Source organism: Asterias amurensis, chromosome 12, assembly GCF_032118995.1.
Source record: "Asterias amurensis chromosome 12, ASM3211899v1".
Classification (NCBI taxonomy): Eukaryota; Metazoa; Echinodermata; class Asteroidea; order Forcipulatida; family Asteriidae; genus Asterias; species Asterias amurensis.
In genome coordinates, this window is record NC_092659.1 from 20,673,160 (window position 1) to 20,697,932 (window position 24,773).

Genomic DNA, 24,773 nt, shown 5'->3' on the forward strand with positions numbered 1-24,773 from the left:
GACAGAATACATTACACATCCAAAGTTGCTATAATTGTGCAGCTGATACAATTAATATTAGGCTGTGCTTAAAAAAATAATAATAATAGAATGGTTTTATAGTGTCGGACCTTCCATAAAATATTATGTAATCCGACTGGAGACACGTGCATCGGTAATGGAAAGATCCTCGCGCTTCCTAGCAACAGTGTTGCTATGGAGCGTTGCCGCTAACATTGTGATAATGTGATGCCTGTGGTTGTATTACTACATTGTTGTTGATTAACTAACTTGATTTTTTACAAGAATAGTGCAGACTTCAAAATGTGACGAAATTTGTTTCGTCTTAGCAGCTTTAAACTTAACTTTCTAACTGAAACAAACCCATAAAACTTATTTCGTAAAGAATAAATTATTCCGACAATCAGTTTTTGAGAATTACCCCAAATTATCCATGCCAAAAAGTAAAAGCTGACTTTGTGGTGTATTTTTTTTGTTGTTCCTCCGAGCTTTTGTATCCTTAACTAGGAGAAATGACAGCTTCACGTGATGTTTGTTTAGTCCGAGTGTCTGTGCTAAGCAAAGTCCAACCAGCTTTACATGAGAAAAATTTGTATTCATTTGCCGCCAAACAGTGGATGTTCCTCATGAAACATTGGTTGTGTATATAGTATATAGGCCTACATGTAGTTGATAAACTAACCTTAAATGATACTCTATCTAAAGAATATTAACTTTATAAGTTAAAATATAGTCTCCAAGTAGGGCCAGTGAAAAATAGAAACAATAATTTACAGTCCACAAATAATAAGAAACGTTGAGAGATAAATAGTCTGGACGTTTCGAACAACATAATAACCATTTTTCTTTTAAATGCTGCCTGAGATTATTGTTAATATTTGATAGGGCCTTTAAGGAAACCATTCTCGGTTACCTTGTCTGTTTTCCCCCAAATTAACCCCACAAGTATATTTGAACCTCTTAAAAATGTCCCCGCCAATAAAAGTCCCCGCTAAATTTCCCTACCATGATTGACACTTGTGATGTTAACCGCGTTCAAACGGCGGGGGGGGGGGGGGGGGTGGGTACGATTCCTCTGTGGTGCCGCTGTGGTTTGGAGTTTTTTTACTTTATAAGCCTTCACATAAAACAGCAGATTCCTTCAACATAAATACGTGTTTCTTTTGATTATTTTGATGTTATAAAAGTTTTGTATTGGTTCGACTACCTTGACTAGATTATACGAGTCCAATCTTACTAAACATGAATTTAATTTGATCAGCATCTGGAAAATGACATTCTACTTCAAGGAGTTTTTTATCCCGACATAATTGATCTCATGATGTTGTCATCTTACGTATACGTTTTTCAGCATCAGAGCAAGAAGATAAAACGTATCAAGGAGGCGATATCCTTCTCTCAGGCTGTCGACTTTGTAATCATAAATTATTTCTGTAAGACGACATCCTATTTTTGAAGAACTATGTTAAAGCAAGTTTATGTTTCCTTTTTATAGCACATAATTGAAAAAACTCACAGGGCCGAACCCCCCACTAAAAATTTATCCCGACCAAAAAAATGCACACCCTTCAGTAAGATGAGTGACAGCTCCATTGTTCAACGGTTCCTTTGAGATGCCGCTGGTAAAACATTTAAGAAGCTTTGCTTAAAAAGTGTGGTTTTTGGGGGATCCGACTTTCCCATTGATGGGAATTTAATCCACTGGGGACAGTGGCAAAAGAGGACACCAACACTTCCTATGTGATGCCGCTAGCTTTTTATACTTGTTTCTGAAACTAGCTCGTCCAATAAAACGGGCTGTCTCCTTCCAAATAAAGACGTAGTCGTTGCCTATTGGGTTAGTTTTAGGCGGTAGGTTTATACAAAAGTGACTGTATAGAACTTTCGTGCATTGGTTCATTTGGAATGGGTTGTCTATACGCAACAATTCCTTTGTGATGCCGCAGGAGTTTCAAACTTCTTTTCAGTAAATAGTTCTTTAAATCAAACCGGCTTTTTCCTTCCAAATAAAGCTGTAATAGGCTGTAAACTGTGGTTGCTTTCAGCTGGTAACAACAATGAATCACATCTCAAGCATTCACGCAACCATACAAGGAGAATGGTCCAGCATTTTTCGCGTGGAGATTGTCGCGAAAGAGTACCGCCTACGCGCGACTAATTGCCGACGGCTGTTTACGCATTTTGTTGTCTGGCGCGATAAGACCCACGCGTTAGGCGGCGCAACAGTCTATCGCGCCAAGGCATTTCTATCGCGCTAAATTTATCGCACAGCGTCTAGTTATTTTCAATCGGTACTGTACTAGTGGTTTCAAAGGATCTGCAAGACCCATTGAAGTACATGTATGTGTTGCCAATTGGACTACATGTACATCACAAGTTTCACAACCTTGCTTGTTTAACTTGTCTGCTCTACGCCAAATTCAACCTCACACGACCCAAACAAGTTAAACATTCACATTTGGAACGCCAGGTCTATATGCAACAAGACAACAAACGGTAGCATATGATTACACCCTTGAGAAGACGTCAATATTCTTGTCTTAACCGAAACTTGGTTAAAAAGTGATGATCATATGATAATAGGTGAGATCCTGCTGGATATGATTTCATGTCCTGAGAGGTACTGGAAGAAGAGGTGGAGGTATTGGTGTTCTATACAAGTCTTCCCTTTAGTTGAGTGTCTTGCCATCTGATACAACCCCAACATGTTCACTAGTTGGGAAACTAAAGGATATTGTTGACTGCTATAAAACAGTGACCTCCTTAAAGGGACACACCAGCTGAATTGGGCTACAAAATGGACTAAGATGTGACTTCAAAGGTCTTCCAGGAATGGAGAAGAGCAGTCCCTAAAAAAATCATAACATTTAGCAGTTTTTAAGCATTATTAAAAAAAAACATAGTTGCGTGATAGATAGAGCCACAAAGTGGTTTTAATAGTCACGTGATCTTCCCAGTTAGTTTTACTTCCAGCCGTAGAAAAGCTAATTCGCTGAACCAAATTTAAATATTTTTGTTTACAATTATTCATAAGTATATGAAAAAAAACCCTACATATTCAGATTATGGATACAAATCTTATATACACGTAATGGTCATAAATTGAACTAAGATTAGTATTCAGAGTCTGTGTATACGGAAGCTTGTTCTATGGCCCAAGGCATGGAGAAGTCGGAATGTAAGCCTCGGTGCATATCACCTACTGCCCATGCCGTGTCTCATGGGGGATGGAGGTGTAATCCCGAGCGCTATGACATCCCAGCTTGCGGGTCTCGCAGTGAGCTTAGGAGGGGTTGGGAGCCAGACATCAAAGTACATGTTTGTCATCGTGGGTTTGTCAGTCGGTACACCTCGCTTGTCGAGTCCAGTATTTTTATATGATCGCAACGTTCTAATGCTCTGTTTTGTTTCCTTCCCCTCATTTATTTTGTTAGGAGTTTTCAGGTAATTAAAAAAAGATTGATGTTGTCGAGTCAAGTATTTTTATATGATCGCAACATTCTAATGCTCTGTTTTGTTTCCTTCCCCTCATTTATTTTGTTAGGAGTTTTCAGGTAATTGAAAAAAGATTGATGTTGTCAAAACATATGAATACAACAGCATTATGTTATTGACGGTGCTTTTGTGTGAATATTTTATGAAGAAGAAAAAAGTAAAAAGTACAGGTAAATAAGAATTTTTTACAAATGGTAAAACAATGATAAAAGAAAATTCCCTCAAGTATAATTTTGTCAAACAAAATATTATTTTTGAATTCGGTAAATGAAATGTTATTTTGAGATTTTGGGGTTTATGATTTGGGCAACTAGTATACACATATTGACTGGCAATGAGGTGACTAGTGTACGTCTATTCCCCTGAGGGACTTTGAGTGACCAGAAGAGGGACCTATTTCCCGACGCCACTATAGGAGTAGTAGTTGGATGTCTAAACATACACGATCAAAATAGAACTCGTTTTCATAAGAAACTACGGCTTTTAATTCTGCCAACAGGTCAGGAATAATCGGTAACTAATACAGACAAGTCATAACATGAAGTGAACTAAGAGTGACCTCAAGAGGGCGCTAGACTGAACTGGCGTGACTCCTTCTATTTACCATTTGTCCATTGTTCAAAAGAGGAGAGCCATCTATCGAACGAAATGTACGAGTAAGTAAAGACCGCGTAGCAGTTAAACAGTCAAATCGGGAGATCTCATTAGTGAGCAATCACAAAATGGCACTTGTGCCTTTCTGCTCAGACCAATAACAGACATAAAACCCATACAAAAGAATGGAACACAGTAACACCAGATTAGAAATAATAAAGAAACTACAATTTAATAGAAGTACCCCACAATAATTTAGCTTTTACGATCTTCCAGTTTTGCACCTTTACATTCTCCACAGCTTACATAGAGCAATCCGTACAATATGAATTTCATGCATAAGTAAATAAGTTTACACTCAGACTTTTACACAATGAAAGTTCCCTAAATGAATAAACAAACAGCAGAAAGGCGACATAGACTTTGTAGTATGGCTGCTTGAGTCTTGAGAATAGGTTCAGTTCAGAGGAGTGGACCCCGTCCCCTATGTCACCATCGGTAGCCCCGCGTGAGTCGACCCGCTGAAGGTTGATCACGCCCCAGAGGACCGTTTAGACCAAGTTTGGTTTAGCATCACGGGAACTCCTGTAAATGTTACATTAGGAAGCCCTTTACTACAAACAATTCTATTTAAACTCGGTAAAGTTACGCCTTCACAAATTTCACAATGGCCCATACCCAAAAATCAAGTAAACAACAACATGCTTTTACAACAAAAGTTTATCGATGAATCTTTTAGGCAAACAATAATCAACTCTTTAGGCAAACAATAGTCAATGGCTGCATGCATTTTAGAACAAGGGACATTTAGTGAATAACCCATGGCTTGACTAAATCCCAGTAAAATTAGTTTAAAGTTACTCACAATGCCTTTGGCTTCAACACCGCTTATCCTTGGGTCCGAGATTCCCGGGAGGATTTGCGTTGCTGATGGGCCTTAAAACACCCGCCGGACCCCTACCCGTGCTAGACGGGTCGACACGACACAACCTCAACGCTGGCCTAGCTGTCCGCTGGTGTTCACACCCAAACAGTACCCAAACAGTACCCTTCTCAGCACCCGCAACGCAAATCTCAACCACAATATAAAATTCCTTTGGTTTTAAAGTTCCCTCTAACGGAACCCAAAACAAAAGCTTAAATAGCCCAAATGCCTGATGGGACATTCAAACAATTATTTCCCCTCCCATGTTATGCCTATAACAATGCACATTAACTATCAGCCATTTAAAGAAGTAATTTTCCCACATACATTGTACTGTTACAGTTGGGGCGTGTTGAGTAGAGATGCGCAAAGGTGACAGCTGGAACTAACTTCGTTAACAGACTTGTCTAAATCGAGAGCAAAGAAGTAGCGACGAGTCACAGAATTGAGTTGGTGGCGTGTTGGGTGGTCGAGTTGGATGTGGAGCGAAGAAAGGAGGCCATGGAGTACTTGGCGGGGAACGATGATGCATTATCGTGTAGGGAACAGTGGCACTTCTCTGCGAACTACGTGTATCAGTAGGCCGTCCTTAGCAACCGATGCGACTTGTAGGTATCGTTTGACATCCTTGATGGTTGTGGCTTTTTTTGGGAGGACGGGTGCCCTGCACCAAGTGAGCATGAGTGCGGCGCAAATCTGGACATTTCGACTGAACCGCTAACCATGCTGCTCTGCTTGTGAATGGGAGCTTAGCATCAACGGAGAGATCTCCTGGGCAGACACTCGCATGACCGTGGACTCTTCAATGTGTCTGACAAAGGTGCATACTTGGCAAGTGGGGTCATAACAATCCGGAAATTGCGGCTAGCAAAATCAGAGGGGACGTTAGCAGAACCAGCAAGATGACAAATAGAGGCTTGGTAGAAAGGTCGTAATCCACGGGCTGGCTGATAATTCCCCACGGCACAACTTTTCTCAGGCCTGGACACATGGTTTACTGTCGGTCAGGGTGCGTGTGTGATTCTTAGATTGGACGATGAATGGTCCAAAATGCTTGGTGGAGGCTGCGATGGAGAGAGCTTCTACTTCACAGGGTGTCCATTTTTTCTTCAAACATTAAAGTATATGTATATGAACAACAAAATCATTTTTTGAGATATTGTTGTGTTACTATTTATTTGTTTAAAAAATAGATAAAGTAGTTTTTGGGGGTGACTCCGCCTTCCCCTTTTGTGACGTCATTTGCGGCAGACTTTGCCTCGATCGAACATCAAACACACGTACGTGCAAGTACATGCAGGTCCTAGTCATGAGTTTGTATGTTTCGAGAAAAGGTTTATTTCCTGCATTTTTCCGGCAATGTCGCCTACGTGTATTGCTGCTGGATGCAGCAAAACGACTAAAGATGGGGTCAGTTTGCAAAGTGGTCCTGTCCAACTTCTTTTCCAGCACTGTGCAGCAAACACTTCGAGCTGTCGTGCTTCGAGAATCCGGAATACAGCATTAATTTGACATGAAGAGAAAAGTTCTTTCCTAAAACATGACACTATTCCAACAAGTTTTCCAGCTAGTAGGAAGTCGAAGAAGGTACCTGAAGGACGTGACGAACCTAAAGGAGCATTTGCCTGACGTGAACACATCTGGGTACTGCTTCTCGTGTTGGCACTGCATGCGATTCACCAAGCTGGGTAATTCGAGTGGACCATCCGCACAGCAGATATACAGTGCGTGCAGTCTGCTCATGACCGTAGTTCTGAAAGTCAGCATCACACTGATCAGGTACCCAGACATAGTGTACAGGGCTAGACTACAGATTTTCTCTTCAAATATCGCGCCTCGATTGACGTCACAAACAGCGCCTTCTTGGGTCGGGCCTACTTTTAAATTTGTAAATAAAATGGAAACTAATTTTTTAGAACCTTAGTGAACTGTTTATTCATATTCCAATCATCAAAACACATATTTTAGTGACAAAAGATTTATTTTGACAAAATACCAGTTCCAGGTGACTTTAATATCTTCAAAGGGGTGCTTGTAAAAAGCCACACAACAGTTAACTGATGTGTGGCCAGGGGTAAAACAAGTTAACGATACAACCTTGGAAGCTGCAGCAGAGGGGTCAACGAGAACAAGCCCAATTTCAAAAAAACACAAAGGCGAACTTTGACCCAGGGTAACGACCCGGAAGTTCAGGTCATACGATTTTGGCATTAACTTTTCAAATGTTGCCCAAGTCTGTAGCTTTCATATTTCTTGAGATACAGCAACAAGCAAATGGTAATTTTTCAACATTAAAAAACTTGTCATGACGTCATCAATGGCGTCATCATTCCAAAAAAGTGGCGGCTTCATCCACTCACTTTTGCCTATGTCCATAGTAAGTTTGTACAAGCTTTACTTTTGTTTAAAAGCTCAAAAGTTGTTTTTGATTGAAAACAAATGCGAACTTTGACCCAGGGTAATGACCCGGAAGTTAAGGTCGTACGATTTTGGAATTAACTTTTCAAATATTGCCCAAGGCTTTATCTATCCGATGCCCAAGTATGAACATCATGTAGCTTTTATATTCGTTGAGATACAGCAACAAGCAAATTGTCATTTTTCAACAATAAAAACCTTATGATGATGTCATCAATGATGTCATCATTCCAAAAAAGTGGCGGATTCATCTACTCACTATTGCCTATGGACATAGTAAGTTTCAAGATTGTACAAGCTTTACTTTTGTTTTAAAGCTCAAAAGTTGTTTTTTGATGAAAAAATGCAAAGGCGAACTTTGACCCATGGTAACGACCGGAAAGTAAGGTCATACGATTTTGGCGTTAACTTTTCAAATGTTGTCAATGTCTTTATCTATCCGATGCTGAAGTATGAACATCATAGCATTAATATTCGTTGAGATACAGCGAAAAAGCAAATGTCGTTTTTCAACTTTAAAAACCTTGCCATGACGTCATCAATGTTGTCATCATTCCCAAAAGTGGCGGTTTATCTACTCACTGATCCCTATGTACATGGTAAGTTTTAAGTTTGTACAAGCTTTACTTTTGTTTAAAATTGCTAGAGAAGGTTTGCAGGGAAAAAACATAACAATAACAATAGTTGTTCGGCTAATTGGTGTTTGAAGCTTTGCATGGTGTGGAGAATAAGATCAACTATAAATATAAATATTAATAGTAAACTTGCAGGTACAACCATGGGTAAAAACTCTTTTGAAGGAGTGGTGGCTCTGAAAAGAGCCGGTTTGGTCTCGACGTTTCGAACAGAATACTCTGCTCGATTCTCCTGAAGACGAGCAGAGTATACTGTTCGAAACGTCGAGACCAAACCGGCTCTTTTCAGAGCCACCACTCCTTCAAAAGAGTTTTTACCCATAGTTGTTCGGCTGTTAGCCGAACACCTAATAATAGTTGTTCGGCTGTTAGCCGAACACCTAGTTAAAATAGTACATAATGTATGCCTCACTATTTTAGATCTCTAGCTTTTGTACTTACTGTTAACATGTTGCGTAAGTTTGCTCAATGTGGTGGTTTTTCATATTGGAGTAGTGGAACAGTATTGAAGAGAACTGTTTGCAGAATGCAACTCAAGGATAAGCCTGCAAAGTATAGAACAGTAAAGGACTGATTAATTTTCAAGTACAACAAAGAACACTGATTTGTTACGTTGCAAGCTACATGTATTCTACTTCAGTTCCAAAGAATCATGAGCAGGCCATGCTTGAAAACAGCGTCTGGATTATCGTGAATAAGGGAATCAATGTGTGGTGAAGAGGTTTTCAACTAGTGGTTTAATCAACTAGTGGTTCTTGATAATTTACCGATATGAAGTCTAGGTAAATTATCAAGAACCAGGCCTCGGCGGGTTTAAACCACTAGTTGAAACCGATTCAACACACTTTGATTCCCATTCATAAATACCTTTTCGGTCAAAGAACATCAACACTTTTGGTCAAAAAGTAAAATAAATGCAAAAATACTAATTGTTCAATGATTTCTTTTAACACAACACCCCTCCAGCTATGAAATGGTACTTGGCCCTCTGCCGCCCTCGGGTAAACAACTCCTTATAAGGGAATGCTGTGCGCGTCTCGCGTATCGCGTGATGTGGCACAACTGTTTCAGCCGTTGCTCTCGACCAATAGGAATGAAGAAATTGTCTTGTAAGCACAGGTGCAAGCTCGCCTGCCACACCCATGTTTCAACACTTTTTACTGGTCATAAACAAAGGTTTATACACACCCACGTGACGCGCTCTCCACCAATAGGAATAGCGAAACTGTCCGAGGTATTTATGAATGCATTATTAAGTGATTTTAGGACAAGGTAGTCCATGGCATTTGAAGTCACTTACTATTGGGAACCTTTGTCATAGTACTATGAATCATAATAACCAGTTTTTAGCTTCCAACATTAGTACCCCTGGTCACTGGGCCTTAATTAATTCCTTAAACCTTCTCAGCTCCCTCGTGGAGAGTATGCAGCCTGTGCAACATTAATATGCGCTACTTGGCTAAATCAATCACAAGAACCATCTCTGCCCTCACAAGTACCCATTTACCCCTGGGTGGAGAGAAGCAATTATAGGTACATGTAAGTGTCTTGCTCAGGGACTCAAGTGTCACGACCGGGACTCAAACTCACACTCTGCTGAACAGAAGCACCAGAGCTCGAGTTCGGTGCTCTTATCCGCTCGGCCACGATGTCATGAGCCTAATAACCTTGGTTTTCAGGGGGAATTGTAGGAGCAGTCTGAAAGAATGAGCTGCTTTCATATCACATAATTCTCTGCAGAGTGTGGTTTTAGTTCTTCTTTTTCTGAGCAAAACACAAATAAACACACCCCTTTGACTTTTTATTGCTCTCTTTAAATCTTGTGACAACGTGAATGTTATATGTGTTTATATGCGTGTACCAATTAAAAGTTCAATGTCAAATGCTGACTCACCAACGGTAAGAAATATAGAGGCCACATTTGCACACATCTCTCTGTCTCCTTCAGGATATTTACTGTCCGTCCTTATCATGTAAAATATGTTGACATATACAGCACCTCTCAATATACCAGCAATGATCATCAATAGTGGAAGAATTGCAACTGGCAAAAACCGGAACTAGAAATGAAAATACAACAAATAAATAAGAAGAGGAGGGAGTCTAGTGTAATGGCACTATGGGTGTGTTGAGTCTCTTAGGACCATCTTGCTGCTGTAAAACACCATGCAAATTTCGCAGACTAAAAGTCCAGGTGTGAATCACGATAGAATTACACCAAAGCCAGTCACGGTAACTCTCCACCTGGCTGCAGAAGAAACAGTCTATTGGGAAGCTGGCTTTAGTGTTGGGATAAGCATCCATACAAGAGACAAAGTAGGTAATAAAACACAACAGCATAGTACAAATGAGGTTGTGGATGGTGCATTTGATACTAAGGCAAGTTCTCCTTTTTGGCCACCACCAGTCCTGCTTACCACCATGCTGCTTGCAGTCTGTATGATTCCAGTGGGCTAGTTTGGTAAAGGGTCAATCAACAAATCCAAAGAGCATAAACTATAATACATGACAGAGTGTGACCTTATGGACCTCTTCAATAAATAAACTGACATAGCATACAGTGCAAAATGCTAGATATCAAAAAATACATGTCGCACAGATTGTATACAGTGAAGGGGAAATTATCCATTGAGTCTTGAACTTTTATCCCATGCTCAATTTGATATGGGGAGTCTCAGGGCCCGGCCATTTATTAAAAACACCCCTACACCGGTGTATTTTTCCCAACATCCCCCCCCCCGGCACATTTTTTTTATTGGGTTCTCAAATCTGTTTAATTACAAATATTTTGAGGGTCTACAAAATGTTAATGACACCAATTGCTGTTTTTTGTCCCTATATAGTTGGGTGCACCAATAACAATGAATCTGGTTCACCTTGGTCTTGTAATACGTAACAGGTGCAAACTGTGTCAACTCAAACTGATTAAAGGTGACCGACAGATAATTAAGAACTTAAAGGGACAAACTAATACATTTTTTTAAAACAAAGTATGTAATGATTTACACTGTACAATTTCAATCAATGAACCAATCAGACACTTCAAACATGTTACAATGTATAGCAGCCCTTTGCTCATGTGTGTGCTTGAAATTGTAAACACACATCACTCTTTACAAAGGGTCTGTACATGTTTGGTACATGTAATTTCTCTGAAAATTACTGGTAATAATAACTTACGTGGTACGAAAAACAGCAGCTTTGGAAAGTAGAATGCATTAAGAGAAACATTTCACTTCAAAGTACTGTATGATATGGGAAAAGATTTCAACTTTATCTGCCAAAATTTGATTAAAAGAAGCATTAACCATGGTAACGCTTCTCAGATTGTCTATTCTTCCTGCATGTACAAAGTCGCTCCAAAGTTTCAGCGATATCTCACGATATCTCACAATATATCTCACGATAGCTAACACAAAAACTCAAAATGAAATTTAAATGAAACTTTTATATTTTAATTTGACTTTAAAACAATCAAACGGTTCTCAGAACCAATAGTTTATACTGTCTTTACAGTCAGGGTTAATACAAGATGAACTAAGGAAATATTTAATGGAAAGAATATGATAAACTACATACTGTTTTGTTTTCATTGAAGATCCATACTAGCATATTTATGGTCTGAAATAAAGTCAGTAGACCAACTTGTCTGATCTTGCCGATTGGTAACGATGACTGCGAGACAAAGACACCCACCTAAAAAATACAAAAAAGCATGATCATTGTCACTCAATAAACCTTGATGTTTTAAAATCACAGAGAAATAACATCAGCTTAGAGCCCGCAATCTATTCATTTCAATGTATAGTTTGACATAAACTTTATGTTGTAACTTTTCTATCAAAAAAATAGTAGGGTTGAATTGACCTGATTGGGATTTGAAGCAGCAAAGTATGATTAAACATACCGACACTCTACCAACTGACCTATTATTAGCCCTAGTTGGCGCTCTCCCTAAACTGTCAATATCTTTGTTTTGGGCGTCAGTCAGAAGCCATGCAACTGTTAACTGATGTCAGCAGATAACCGGCTGAACATGAATGTCGAAACCCAAACTGGCAGTCAGTTAGAAGGTCATTGTCCTCCAGGTGACCAAGGAGCTTACTTATTATGGGATAAATTGCTTCTAATCAAAAGTGTATGTTTTTTATTGGTCTCAATAAAAATGAGGTCTGAGACCAAGACAGAAAGGTTCAAGATCAAGATCAGGAAGCCCGAGACCATGTGTGCTCGAGACCAAGTCAAAGACCACCAAAAATTGGTTTCCAGACTGGTCTCGAGACCAAGACCATTCACATCGGCTACAACACTGTTATTCCTTTAATAATAACTGTAGGGAGAGGAGAAACATTCTTTAGTAATTGTTCTATTGTAATTGTAATACATTGAATTTGGGACAAGAGATGACTTCTGTGGCCTAAATAATAGGAAATTTGAATGCAAAAAATGCTTTTGTGACACCCCCCTGCATAACTGATCACATAATGCCCTTTTTCATGAAATGAAAGGTTAATTGTACCTGATAGCAAAGTTGTAATGATGCATAAAACTCAGGACATTTTGTGACATCAGGTTTGTCTTTTGCCTTGGCTGCAGCAACTCTTATTGTGTAACTTGTGAATTGTATCACTGCCAACTGTCAATACACAAAATAATCATAGATTACATGGATAACACATCAAGTGGCTTTAGAAAAGTATACAGTCAAGCCCTGTTATTACGAGGTTGCGGTTAATAGGAGAGTGTTGCTGGTTCCGCACTGCCTCATGCCTGTTTCAATGCATTTAAGTACAGATTATACCAGCACATTAGTAGCGAGAACCGATAACGACAAGGTATATTAGCAAAACTGCAGAATTGTTCCACAAGCATCTGAAAACATTCCTCATGAAGGAATCCAGCGATTACCTGTCATTTCCATACTTGTCATTATTTCGCTTATTACTGTTTCTAGTGTTTTTTTCTTGTGCTCCTTGGGTGCCATTTTAGGCAGATATGTGCACTTTATAAACATCTAATTATTATTATTTTTATTAATTTTGTCAACCTGATGCATCCAATCCTTTTTGAAGGAGAATAATACACAAACAAAAACAGCAAAGAAAATATCTTTTCTTGAAAGTCGTTACTATGGCTTGAAAAACAACTGAAAAGCTAAAATATGTTCGCTATCAATACTTAATGCAACAGGAAGATTTCACTGGTATCCTCGTTTAGCATTAAACTAAGGAAAAAATCGTAGTTCTTATAAAACGGTTGTTTAAAACCGGCAGGGTTTTAGCTGTGTGTTCGGCTCGGGCCTTTATCGCACGGCCACGACCCTGCAAGGTTTTAAACAGCCGTTTAAGAACGAGTCACTACTCTTTAATTCCCATTCATAAATGCCCTTATGTTAAAAAGCAAAATAATCTCACAATTATAAACAATGTGACACTGTTTCTTTTGCAATTTTTTTCAAAGTTCACAAATTTTTTCAAAAACTTTTGTAAAAATGTTTTGTGCGTGTCGGTCACAAATTACCCGCTGTTACTAATAACTATGAATTGAGTTCCGTGTAATATAACTTGCCGTACATTAGCTTGCGCGCCCAACACGCGAAGCCAGTCGGTCTTAAACAGCTTTAGCTGTGTCTTTATCAACCCTTTAAACACCCCCACGTGACGCGCTCTCCACTGAAAGGATTAGCGGAACTGTGCAGGGTATTTATGAATGGTGGTTATTAATATTGCAGAGAAACTCAAGATTGTGAGTTTGTAAGCACCTCACTACTCAAATTGACTTTTATTGGTTACTGCACTCTAGGACCGCAATTACACTAAATCCCAGGTGGATGGAGATTCTGCATTTTTTTACGACCGCAGATCAAAATTAAGTGTCGCGTTTAAGGCCGAGTTATAGTCGGTCGCGCGATGGTCAGGCGTCGGAAATCTTGATGCGCGATCATAAAAAGACACGGTTTTTAGGCCTCAGTCTTAGGATTGCGCGCAAGAATTCCGTCGCGTGACCATCGCGCAACCGACTATAAACCGGCCTTTATACCAGTCCTTAATCCATCTCCGATTCTGCTTTCAAACATGATGTTTATTGGCAGTGACGTCACCGCTCCCCGGAAAGAGCTCAAGGATCACGATTTCAGCGCGCCATATTTTTCCTGGAGCGATCTGTAATTATTGCCGAAAAGGAAAAGTAATGTGAAGATTCGACTTGTACTCGCTCGGCACGGAGCATCGAGTAAATCAGTCTAGTATCAATTCAGTTGACCGTACGCGTAATCATAATGTTGTTGAGGGAACCCAACAAAACCTAGTTTTCGAATGATAGTAACGTGGCAAATCATTTGTTTTAGGGCCCTGAAAAATACAAAACGTTTCACACACACACAGTCCACACACACTGTGCATCAGACATCAGTGACAATAAAGAAGACGCTCACAAATATAATGTTCAGCGAAGAGAAAAGCGCGCCATTCGTAACAAAACCGGAAATGCAACGTTTAATTGCCATGTATAATCCACCTTTGTGTTTACACTTGTATTTAAATCCACATTGCCGGACCTTAATCCACCAATTGCCGGATTCAACCCTCGAAAGGTGGATTGAAATTGCCGGATACAGACCCGGGTCTGACCCAGCATTTTTGCGTTTACACTTGCCGTTAATCCACATTGCCGAATTCGATCCGCGTCTGATCCGGCTTTCGGGATCTAGTGTAAACAGGGCCTACATGTAGGTGTTTGTGTGCATTAATAGCCAAACCATGATGGCATTCTCAAAACGTTCCTGTTCCACGGTTGATTTCTAAGGACAAACTGTTTTCCCATTATTAGTGCCATTAGTTATGTATTTGTTTAATATACCGTAATTTTCGTATTATAAACTGCCCGGTGTATAAACCACCCTTCCCCAAAATATAGAAATAAATATTTAAGTGTCGGCGCATAAACCGCCCGGCAAATAAACCACAGCCACGAGCGCACAAAGAGAGGGGCCGTGTGAAAGTGGGGTCCTACCCGCCTTTAACTCACTTGGTGCCGTCAACTCGCCATCAACTCCTCCAATAATACATTTACAATCCACAAAAGAGGAAAAGAAATGAAAAGTATTAGCTAAAGGAAAATTTTCATAACTTTTATGTTACATTTCAGTTTAAAATTTGAGTTTTTTCTCATTAAAAATTACCTCGAAGCTCCAAAACCGTCGGCTGCCATTTTGCTTTTTTTTACGTATTGGGTGAAGACTAATTCATACCTGCCATCTGCGTAGTGGTCAAGTTGACGGCGAATAGACGGCACAAGCGAGTTGACAGTGATTTGACGGCAAGTAGCAGGACCAAAAATAACAAACTCCGACCGGCAGAAATTTATTTATAATTGTTAACATTTTCATTGAAATAATGTGAAAAATGAAGAAAGAACTTTGTTGCAAACTCCTTAATGTGTGTTTTTTGTTTCTGTTAAAACAATCAAACAAGTTTATTCTCCAGTTCCCGCGATTATTTGCTTACATCCATGGGCCGCTTGATGAGGGGTGAGTTGGCAGACGAGTGCGACCATCCGACGATCGTTTCAAAGTCTGCTCTTAATAAAAAAGAATCTCCCAAAAAAAAAAGCACCCATTTCTACATGGCAGCCGGTACCCATAAGTAAGCAATTCAGCAATGACACTTAGCATGTGTTTTTTCTCTGTGTGGAAAGGCAACCCGACTATATTTCTTTTGAAGCTATCCTCGTACTCACGATCTTGCCTTGCGCTCAACCCCACTATATCGTGACACATCATGGATTATTTTATGGGTCCGAGGATGACAATTATTCCCAATTCGCTATATGCAGAGTCGCAGGACTAACATCATTTTGGCGTTCAAAGTGTTCATAAATATGAAAGAAAAAAAACGGTCTTGTTGGACAGATGGATTTATTATGGAGTAGAAATAGGACTTTTTGAGACCCATTGATCTAGGAATAAAATCGAGGCACGGCCTTGTAACGGCAGACAAGGTTGGTGGAGTCGTCCATGTAGCAATAATTTCTCGTCAAATGTTTTTCAGAGTGAGTTTGACACGCCGGTGTATGATTTTTTCTGTCTGTTTTGTATTTGTTTTAATAAGGAGTTTTTTTAAACAATGTTTCTTTAAAAAAAAATTATGTTGTTGTTTTCTTTTTCAATATTAATATGTCGGCATACAAGCCGCCCGGCGAATAAACCGCAGGAGTTCAAAAAAAGAATCAAAATCAACATAAACCGCGGTTTATAATCCGTAAATTACGGTACTGTTTCTTGTTAAGAGCTGTGGTACCCTGTAAAAAATGCTCTATATGTACATGTACAATAAATGCTTGTTATTATTACTATTATTATTATCATTCTCTGATTTGTGTGCATGTTCTGAACTACACACACAATATAAAACTACACAAAATGCCATCTTCCTTTTACATGTAGTGTCTCATAGGCTCCATCAGAATCTTTACTGTGGATTTAATGCAAGTGAAATTGAGTTGTGTGTACACTGTACATGTACTTAAATTCCTGAAATATGCACCTCTTGCATTAATTGTAATACTTACACAAAATGATAACCATGCAACAAGTTTGATGCATCTTTTTACTTGATGGAAAAAAGCTTTGAGCTTGATGGTAAAAGAATGTATTTCAGTCGTTTCTGAAGCATCACCTGCTCCTTGTTGAACTCTTAAGATACCTGTCAATAAAAACACAATTGATATTCTATTATATACATGTACATATTGCCTAAATGCTTAATGTTAAGGGCACCAATAAGATGCTTAATGCTAAGGGCACCAATAAGATGCTTAATGCTAAGGGCACCAATAAGATGCTTAATGTTAAGGGCAACATCAAGATGCTTAATGCTAAGGGCAACATCAAGATGCTTAATGTTAAGGGCACCAATAAGATGCTTAATGTTAAGGGCACCAATAAGATGCTTAATGTTAAGGGCAACACCAAGATGCTTAATGCTAAGGGCAACATCAAGATGCTTAATGCCAAGGGCACCAATAAAATGCTTAATGTTAAGGGCACCAATAAGATGCTTAATGTTAAGGGCAACATCAAGATGCTTAATGCTAAGGGCAACATCAAGATGCTTAATGCTAAGGGCACCAATAAGACGCTTAACGTTAAGGGCACCAATAAGATGCTTAATTTTAAGGGCAACATCAAGATGCTTAATGCTAAGGGCAACATCAAGATGCTCAATGCTAAGGGCACCAATAAGACGCTTAACGTTAAGGGCAACATCAAGATGCTTAATGCTAAGGGCAACATCAAGATGCTTAATGCTCAGGGCACCAATAAGATGCTTAATGTTAAGGGCACCAATAAGATGCTTAATGCTAAGGGCACCAATAAGATGCCTAATTTTAAGGGCAACATCAAGATGCTTAATGCTAAGGGCAACATCAAGATGCTTAATGCCAAGGGCACCAATAAGATGCTTAATGTTAAGGGCACCAATAAGATGCTTAATGTTAAGGGCAACACCAAGATGCTTAATGCTAAGGGCAACATCAAGATGCTTAATGCCAAGGGCACCAATAAAATGCTTAATGTTAAGGGCACCAATAAGATGCTTAATGTTAAGGGCAACATCAAGATGCTTAATGCTAAGGGCAACATCAAGATGCTTAATGCTAAGGGCACCAATAAGACGCTTAACGTTAAGGGCACCAATAAGATGCTTAATTTTAAGGGCAACATCAAGATGCTTAATGCTAAGGGCAACATCAAGATGCTCAATGCTAAGGGCACCAATAAGACGCTTAACGTTAAGGGCAACATCAAGATGCTTAATGCTAAGGGCACCATCAAGATGCTTAATGCTAAGGGCACCAATAAGACGCTTAATGTTAAGGGCACCAATAAGATGCTTAATGTTAAGGGCAACACCAAGATGCTTAATGCTAAGGGCAACATCAAGATGCTTAATGCCAAGGGCACCAATAAAATGCTTAATGTTAAGGGCACCAATAAGATGCTTAATGTTAAGAACAACATCAAGATGCTTAATGCTAAGGGCAACATCAAGATGCTCAATGCTAAGGGCACCAATAAGACGCTTAACGTTAAGGGCACCAATAAGATGCTTAATTTTAAGGGCAACATCAAGATGCTTAATGCTAAGGGCAACATCAAGATGCTCAATGCTAAGAGCACCAATAAGACGCTTAACGTTAAGGGCAACATCAAGATGCTTAATGCTAAGGGCAACATCAAGATGCTTAATGCTCAGGGCACCAATAAGATGCTTAATGTTAAGGGCACCAATAAGATGCTTAATGTTAAGGGCACCAATAAGACGCTTAATGTTAAGGGCACCAATAAAATGCTTAATGCTAAGGGCACCAATAAGATGCTTAATTTTAAGGGCAACATCAAGATGCTTAATGCTAAGGGCAACATCAAGATGCTCAATGCTAAGGGCACCATCAAGATGCTTAATGCTAAGGGCACCAATAAGATGCTTAATGCTAAGGGCACCAATAAGATGCTTAATGTTAAGGGCACCAATAAGATGCTTAATGTTAAGGGCACCAATAAGATGCTTAATGTTAAGGGCAACATCAAGATGCTTAATGCTAAGGGCAACATCAAGATGCTTAATGCTAAGGGCACCAATAAGACGCTTAGCGTTAAGGGCACCAATAAGATGCTTAATTTTAAGGGCAACATCAGATGCTTAATGCTAAGGGCAACATCAAGATGCTCAATGCTAAGGGCACCAATAAGACGCTTAATGTTAAGGGCACCAATAAGATGCTTAATGCTAAGGGCACCAATAAGATGCTTAATGTTAAGGGCACCAATAAGATGCTTAATGCTAAGGGCACCAATAAGATGCTTAATGTTAAGGGCACCAATAAGATGCTTAATGCTAAGGGCACCAATAAGATGCTTAATGTTAAGGGCACCAATAAGATGCTTAATGCTAAGGGCACCAATAAGACGCTTAATGTTAAGGGCACCAATAAGATGCTTAATGTTAAGGGCACCAATAAGATGCTTAATGTTAAGGGCACCAATAAGATGCTTAATGCTAAGGGCACCAATAAGATGCTTAATGCTAAGGGCACCAATAAGATGCTTAATGTTAACGACAACATCAAGATGCTTAATGCTAAGGGCACCAATAAGATGCTTAATGTTAAGGGCACCAATAAGATGCTTAATGTTAAGGGCACCAATAAGATGCTTAATGCTAAGGGCACCAATAAGATGCTTAATGCTAAGGGCACCAATAAGATGCTTAATGTGAAGGGCACCAATAAGATGCTTAATGTTAACGACAACATCAAGATGCTTAATGCTAAGGGCACCAATAAGACGCTTAACGTTAAGGGCACCAATAAGATGCTTAATGTTAAGGGCACCAATAAGACGCTTAATGTTAAGGGCACCAATAAGATGCTTAATGTTAAGGGCACCTATAAGATGCTTAATGTTAAGGGCACCAATAAGACGCTTAATGTTAAGGGCACCTATAAGACGCTTAATGTTAAGGGCACCAATAAGATGCTTAATGTTAAGGGCACCAATTAGATGCTTAATGTTAAGGGCACCAATAAGATGCTTAATGTTAAGGGCACCAATAAGATGCTTAATGTTAAGGGCACCAATATGATGCTTAATGCTAAGGGCACCAATAAGATGCTTAATGCTAAGGGCACCAATAAGATGCTCAATGCTAAGGGCACCAATAAGATGCTTAATGTTAAGGGCACCAATAAGATGCTTAATGTTAAGGGCACCAATAAGATGCTTAATGTTAAAGGAACACGTTGCCTTGGATCGGACGAGTTGGTCTATAAAAAACATTTGAAACCGTTTGTTATGAAATGCATATGGTTAGAAAGATGTTTTAAAAGTAGAAGATAATGATCCACATAAGTACCACTCAAAATTGCACAGTTTTACTTTTAACTCGTTGACTAACACGGTCGGCCATTTATGGGAGTCAAATGTTTGACTCCAATAAATGGCCGACCGTGTTAGTTCGCAAAGTAAAAGGAAAACCACGCAATTTCGAGGCAAATTTGTGTGGATCATTGTATTCTACTTTTTAAACAACTTGCTAACCATATGCATTTTATAACAAACGGTTACAAACATTTTATAAAGACCAACTCGACCGATCCAAGGCAACGTGTTCCTTTAAGGGCACCAATAAGACGCTTAATGTTAAGGGCAACATCAAGATGCTTAATGCTAAGGGCACCAATAAGACGCTTAACGTTAAGGGCACCAATAAGATGCTTAATGTTAAGGGCAACATCAAGATGCTTAATGCTAAGGGCACCAATAAGACGCTTAACAATAAGGGCACCAATAAGATGCTTAATGTTAAGGGCAACATCAAGATGCTTAATGTTAAGGGCACCAATAAGATGCTTAATGTTAAGGGCACCAATAAGATGCTTAATGTTAAGGGCACCAATTAAGCTTGGGCGATATCACGATATTATCGAATATCGCGATATTAATTTGGAAACGATTTCGATATCTGATGGATTTGGTTATAATCGAAATATCGATATATCGTGATAATCGCGATATTTAATCGATATCGCGATGTATTTGCTAGCTGAGACATCTCGCACCCCATAGGTTTGGAGTAAAACCAGTAGAATAGGTCATTAGAACACCTCTCTTATGCTATGACTGTCTCTTCTACAACTTTCACTTGGAGTTTGAAGACTGATGATGTCAAATTTAATTAATCGCGATTATATCGAATATCGCGATATATTGTCGGCGATATATCAAGAATAAAATAAATCGATATCGCCCAAGCTTACATGTAGCACCAATAAGATGCTTAATGTTAAGGGCAACACTGAGATGCTCAATGCTAACGGCAACATCAAGATGCTTAATGCTAAAGGCAACATCAAGATGCTTAATGCTAAAGGCAACACTGAGATGCTTAATGCTAAAGGCAACACTGAGATGCTTAATGCTAAAGGCAACACTGAGATGCTTAATGCTAAAGGCAACACTGAGATGCTTAATGCTAAAGGCAACACTGAGATGCTTAATGCTAAAGGCAACACTGAGATGCTTAATGCTAAAGGCAACACTGAGATGCTTAATGCTAAAGGCAACACTGAGATGCTTAATGCTAAAGGCAACACTGAGATGCTTAATGCTAAAGGCAACACTGAGATGCTTAATGCTAAAGGCAACACTGAGATGCTTAATGCTAAAGGCAACACTGAGATGCTTTATGCTAAAGGCAACACTGAGATGCTTAATGCTAAAGGCAACACTGAGATGCTTAATGCTAAAGGCAACACTGAGATGCTTAATGCTAAAGGCAACACTGAGATGCTTAATGCTAAAGGCAACACTGAGATGCTTAATGCTAAAGGCAACACTGAGATGCTTAATGCTAAAGGCAACACTGAGATGCTTAATGCTAAAGGCAACACTGAGATGCTTAATGCTAAAGGCAACACTGAGATGCTTAATGCTAAAGGCAACACTGAGATGCTTAATGCTAAAGGCAACACTGAGATGCTTAATGCTAAAGGCAACACTGAGATGCTTAATGCTAAAGGCAACACTGAGATGCTTTATGCTAAAGGCAACACTGAGATGCTTAATGCTAAAGGCAACACTGAGATGCTTAATGCTAAAGGCAACACTGAGATGCTTAATGCTAAAGGCAACACTGAGATGCTTAATGCTAAAGGCAACACTGAGATGCTTAATGCTAAAGGCAACACTGAGATGCTTAATGCTAAAGGCAACACTGAGATGCTTAATGCTAAAGGCAACACTGAGATGCTTAATGCTAAAGGCAACACTGAGATGCTTAATGCTAAAGGCATGCCAAACATTCTCTTCACATTGGTACATGTGTATACATTGATGAAGGGGTACATGTCTGTGTTTATCAGCAATAAATCATACACTTTTCTGCAAAACTTTTAAGTTTTTAAAAAGAGTTAGAGAATATGGACCTGCTGTGTTAACCAATAGAGGAGTTGTCTCCTGAGATGAGTTATTGCTCTCTTCACTCTGGTGTCTCTCCACTATGCCTTGCTCACTTTCGTTCGGTGCCTTGATTAATTTTAACGATGCCGTCAAATATATAATGACTAATGGTGCAACACTAATGAATGCCCACCTGTGTAATAATCAGAAATAATCAGAAATCAATATTTTTTAAACACAAATATTTTACAAAAACAAGACACAATGTGTCAAATATCTTGCTACACTTGGTATGATTCTGCAATTGGGCGTCATACAAATGTGATTACTTTAGCTAGAATCTTGATTAAGTTTGTTTTTGTTTAAAGGCAGTGGACACTATTGGTAACTACTCAAAATAATTATTAGCATAAAACGTTTCTTGGTGACGAGTAATGGGGAGAGGTTGATGGTATAAAACATTGTGAGAAAAGGCTCCCTCTGAAGTGCCATAGTTTTCGAGAAAGAAGTAATTTTCCACGAATTTGATTTCGAGACCTCAGATTTAGAACTTGAGGTCTCGAAATCAACCATCTAAACGCACACAACTTCGTGTGACAGGTTTTTTTTTCTTTCATTATTATCTCGCAACTTCGATGACCGATTGAGCTCAAATTTTCACAGGTTAGTTATTTTATGCATATGTTGAGATACACCAACTGTGAAGGCTAGTCTTTGACAATTATCAATAGTGTCCACTGCCTTTAAATCGTTTGGATAACATTTGTTTATGTCTGAAACAGCATTAGAAGAACCCCCAACCCATTGTCTTTTTTGCAGGATTTGAAACAAGAATGTTGTAAACATGCACAAGATTCCCAACAAATGTTCACTAAAATACGGTGTGTTAATTGGAAATTGGAGAATGCAGTGAAATAGCTAAGTGTTTTATCACTACTTGATTTTATTGGTTCTTAATATACATTTGCGGAGCCTCTTTCATTGTCACATTTGCTCTCATTTCCCTGGAAGATGCTATGTCAGATTTTTGGCCGATTTGACCCCAACATTTTGATTTAAAATTCAAGAGGTATTTTGATGGGGGTCGAGAAAGTTGCAAGCAGTGAAATAGTAGCAGTGAAATAAAGTGCTCAAAATTAAACTTGTTTTCGTTAGAGCTGGTGACACTAAAAAAAATCTATTTTTTAATGTTTGGGGCTAAAAAAATCTGACATAGCATCTTTGACTCTCACCTACATGTACATGTCTCATTGATAATTCCTTAACGGGTTCAAGTACTTTGTATAGGACACAATACACAATGTCCACATACTTACATTAAACTTACACAGTTTGAAGATAATGATGGTAGAAAGCTTCCCTTAAAAATTACTTGCCGAGGTGCTGTTGGTTTTGAGAAATTAGTAAAACAAGCCACAAAAATATTTCTTGAAAAAAAATAAGGATTTTAGCATGTACATGTACATACATGTACATGTAGTAATACAAAGTTGCCAGTTATGGTAAATCGATTTTACATGCTAAAACTCAGAAGAAGTTTGTGACATCTGTTTACTAATTTCTCAAGAACTACAGCACCTCAGCAAGTAATAAATTAATGTAAGCTATCCACTACCTTCAAACGGTGTAAGTTTAACCATGCTCTGCAGTATGCCAATTTTCCCTACGCCTTCCATGGTTGTACAGTCAGCAACTGTGGTAAATGCATGTAAAACTGATTTTGGCTGCTCATTAACTTTTCTAACACAGTATAACTAGACCCAGAAAGGTTCACTGAATCCCCAGAAAAAAAGCAAACAAAAATTTCAACGGGGACTAACTCTACAGGGGTTAAGTCTGTAAAGAAGAAATAAATGTCAACCAAAGTCACAACTTTTAATTTTTGTTTACACTCTTACTGTTTGCAGGATTATAATTTACTTGGCCTGCCCCGTGGTGCCTCAGGACCCTTTTAGGGTTAAGGGGCTATATAAAAGCCATTAATTATTATTATTGAGCTAATCTGCTGGTATTAGTGCTAATCAGCTATGTTCTTTTAGGGAACTTAATTCTGTGATTTGCTACCATACCATTTAAAAAAAAGTATAAACAAAATTTGTTTTCAATGGTACAAACACAATTGTTTTCAATGGTACAGTCACTGACTATGCGATGCCTCTGCAAAGGTTTAATGTAAATCTGTGGACATTGTGTTTTGTGTTACAAAAAGCACCCACATCCTTAAATGTGAGAGGTCAAACAAATGGATACTACAAATGTACATGTATATCAAAACATGTATCTATGGTTTGGACAAGGAAATAGGTTTATTTTATTGAGAAACTCCCTTGAATACCAGTTCATTCGTATTAAAGACAGTGGACACTATTGGTAATTGTCAAAGACTAGTCTTCACAGTTGGTGTATCTCAACATATGCGTAAAATAACAAACCTGTGAAAATTTGAGCTTAATCAATCATCGAATTTGCGAGATAATAATGAAAGAAAAAACACACTTCACACGAAGTTGTGTGCTTTCTGATGCTTGATTTTGAGACCTCAAATTCTAAACTTGAGGTCTCGACATCAAATTCGTGGAAAATTACTTCTTTCTCGAAAACTACGCCACTTCAGAGGGAACTGTTTCTCACAATGTTTTATACCATCAACCTCTCCCCGTTACTCGTAATCAAGAAAGGTTTCATGATATTTTGAGTAATTACCAATAGTGTCCACTGCCTTTAAGAATATAATAAATGATTATCA

The 24,773-nt window shown here is 38.8% G+C and overlaps 1 protein-coding gene across 4 annotated transcripts in view; it reads right to left on the reverse strand.

Annotated features, from left to right (window-relative positions):
- LOC139945242 (battenin-like) overlaps window positions 1-24,773 on the reverse strand; it is a 79,275-nt gene that overhangs the window by 9,018 nt on the left and 45,484 nt on the right. For 2 of the 4 annotated variants that reach the window (XM_071942554.1, XM_071942556.1), the window contains exons 10-15: window positions 22,054-22,220; window positions 16,636-16,769; window positions 12,587-12,703; window positions 11,647-11,763; window positions 9,962-10,127; window positions 8,509-8,612 (exon numbers count right to left, since the gene is read on the reverse strand). In XM_071942554.1, coding sequence (XP_071798655.1) covers window positions 8,533-8,612; window positions 9,962-10,127; window positions 11,647-11,763; window positions 12,587-12,703; window positions 16,636-16,769; window positions 22,054-22,220 — 781 coding nt within the window. In that variant the 3' untranslated portion in view covers window positions 8,509-8,532. Of the gene's footprint in view, window positions 1-4,475; window positions 4,675-8,508; window positions 8,613-9,961; window positions 10,128-11,646; window positions 11,764-12,586; window positions 12,704-16,635; window positions 16,770-22,053; window positions 22,221-24,773 lie in introns of those variants that run through there. The other 2 variants (XM_071942557.1, XM_071942558.1) reach the window with 2 other exon arrangements.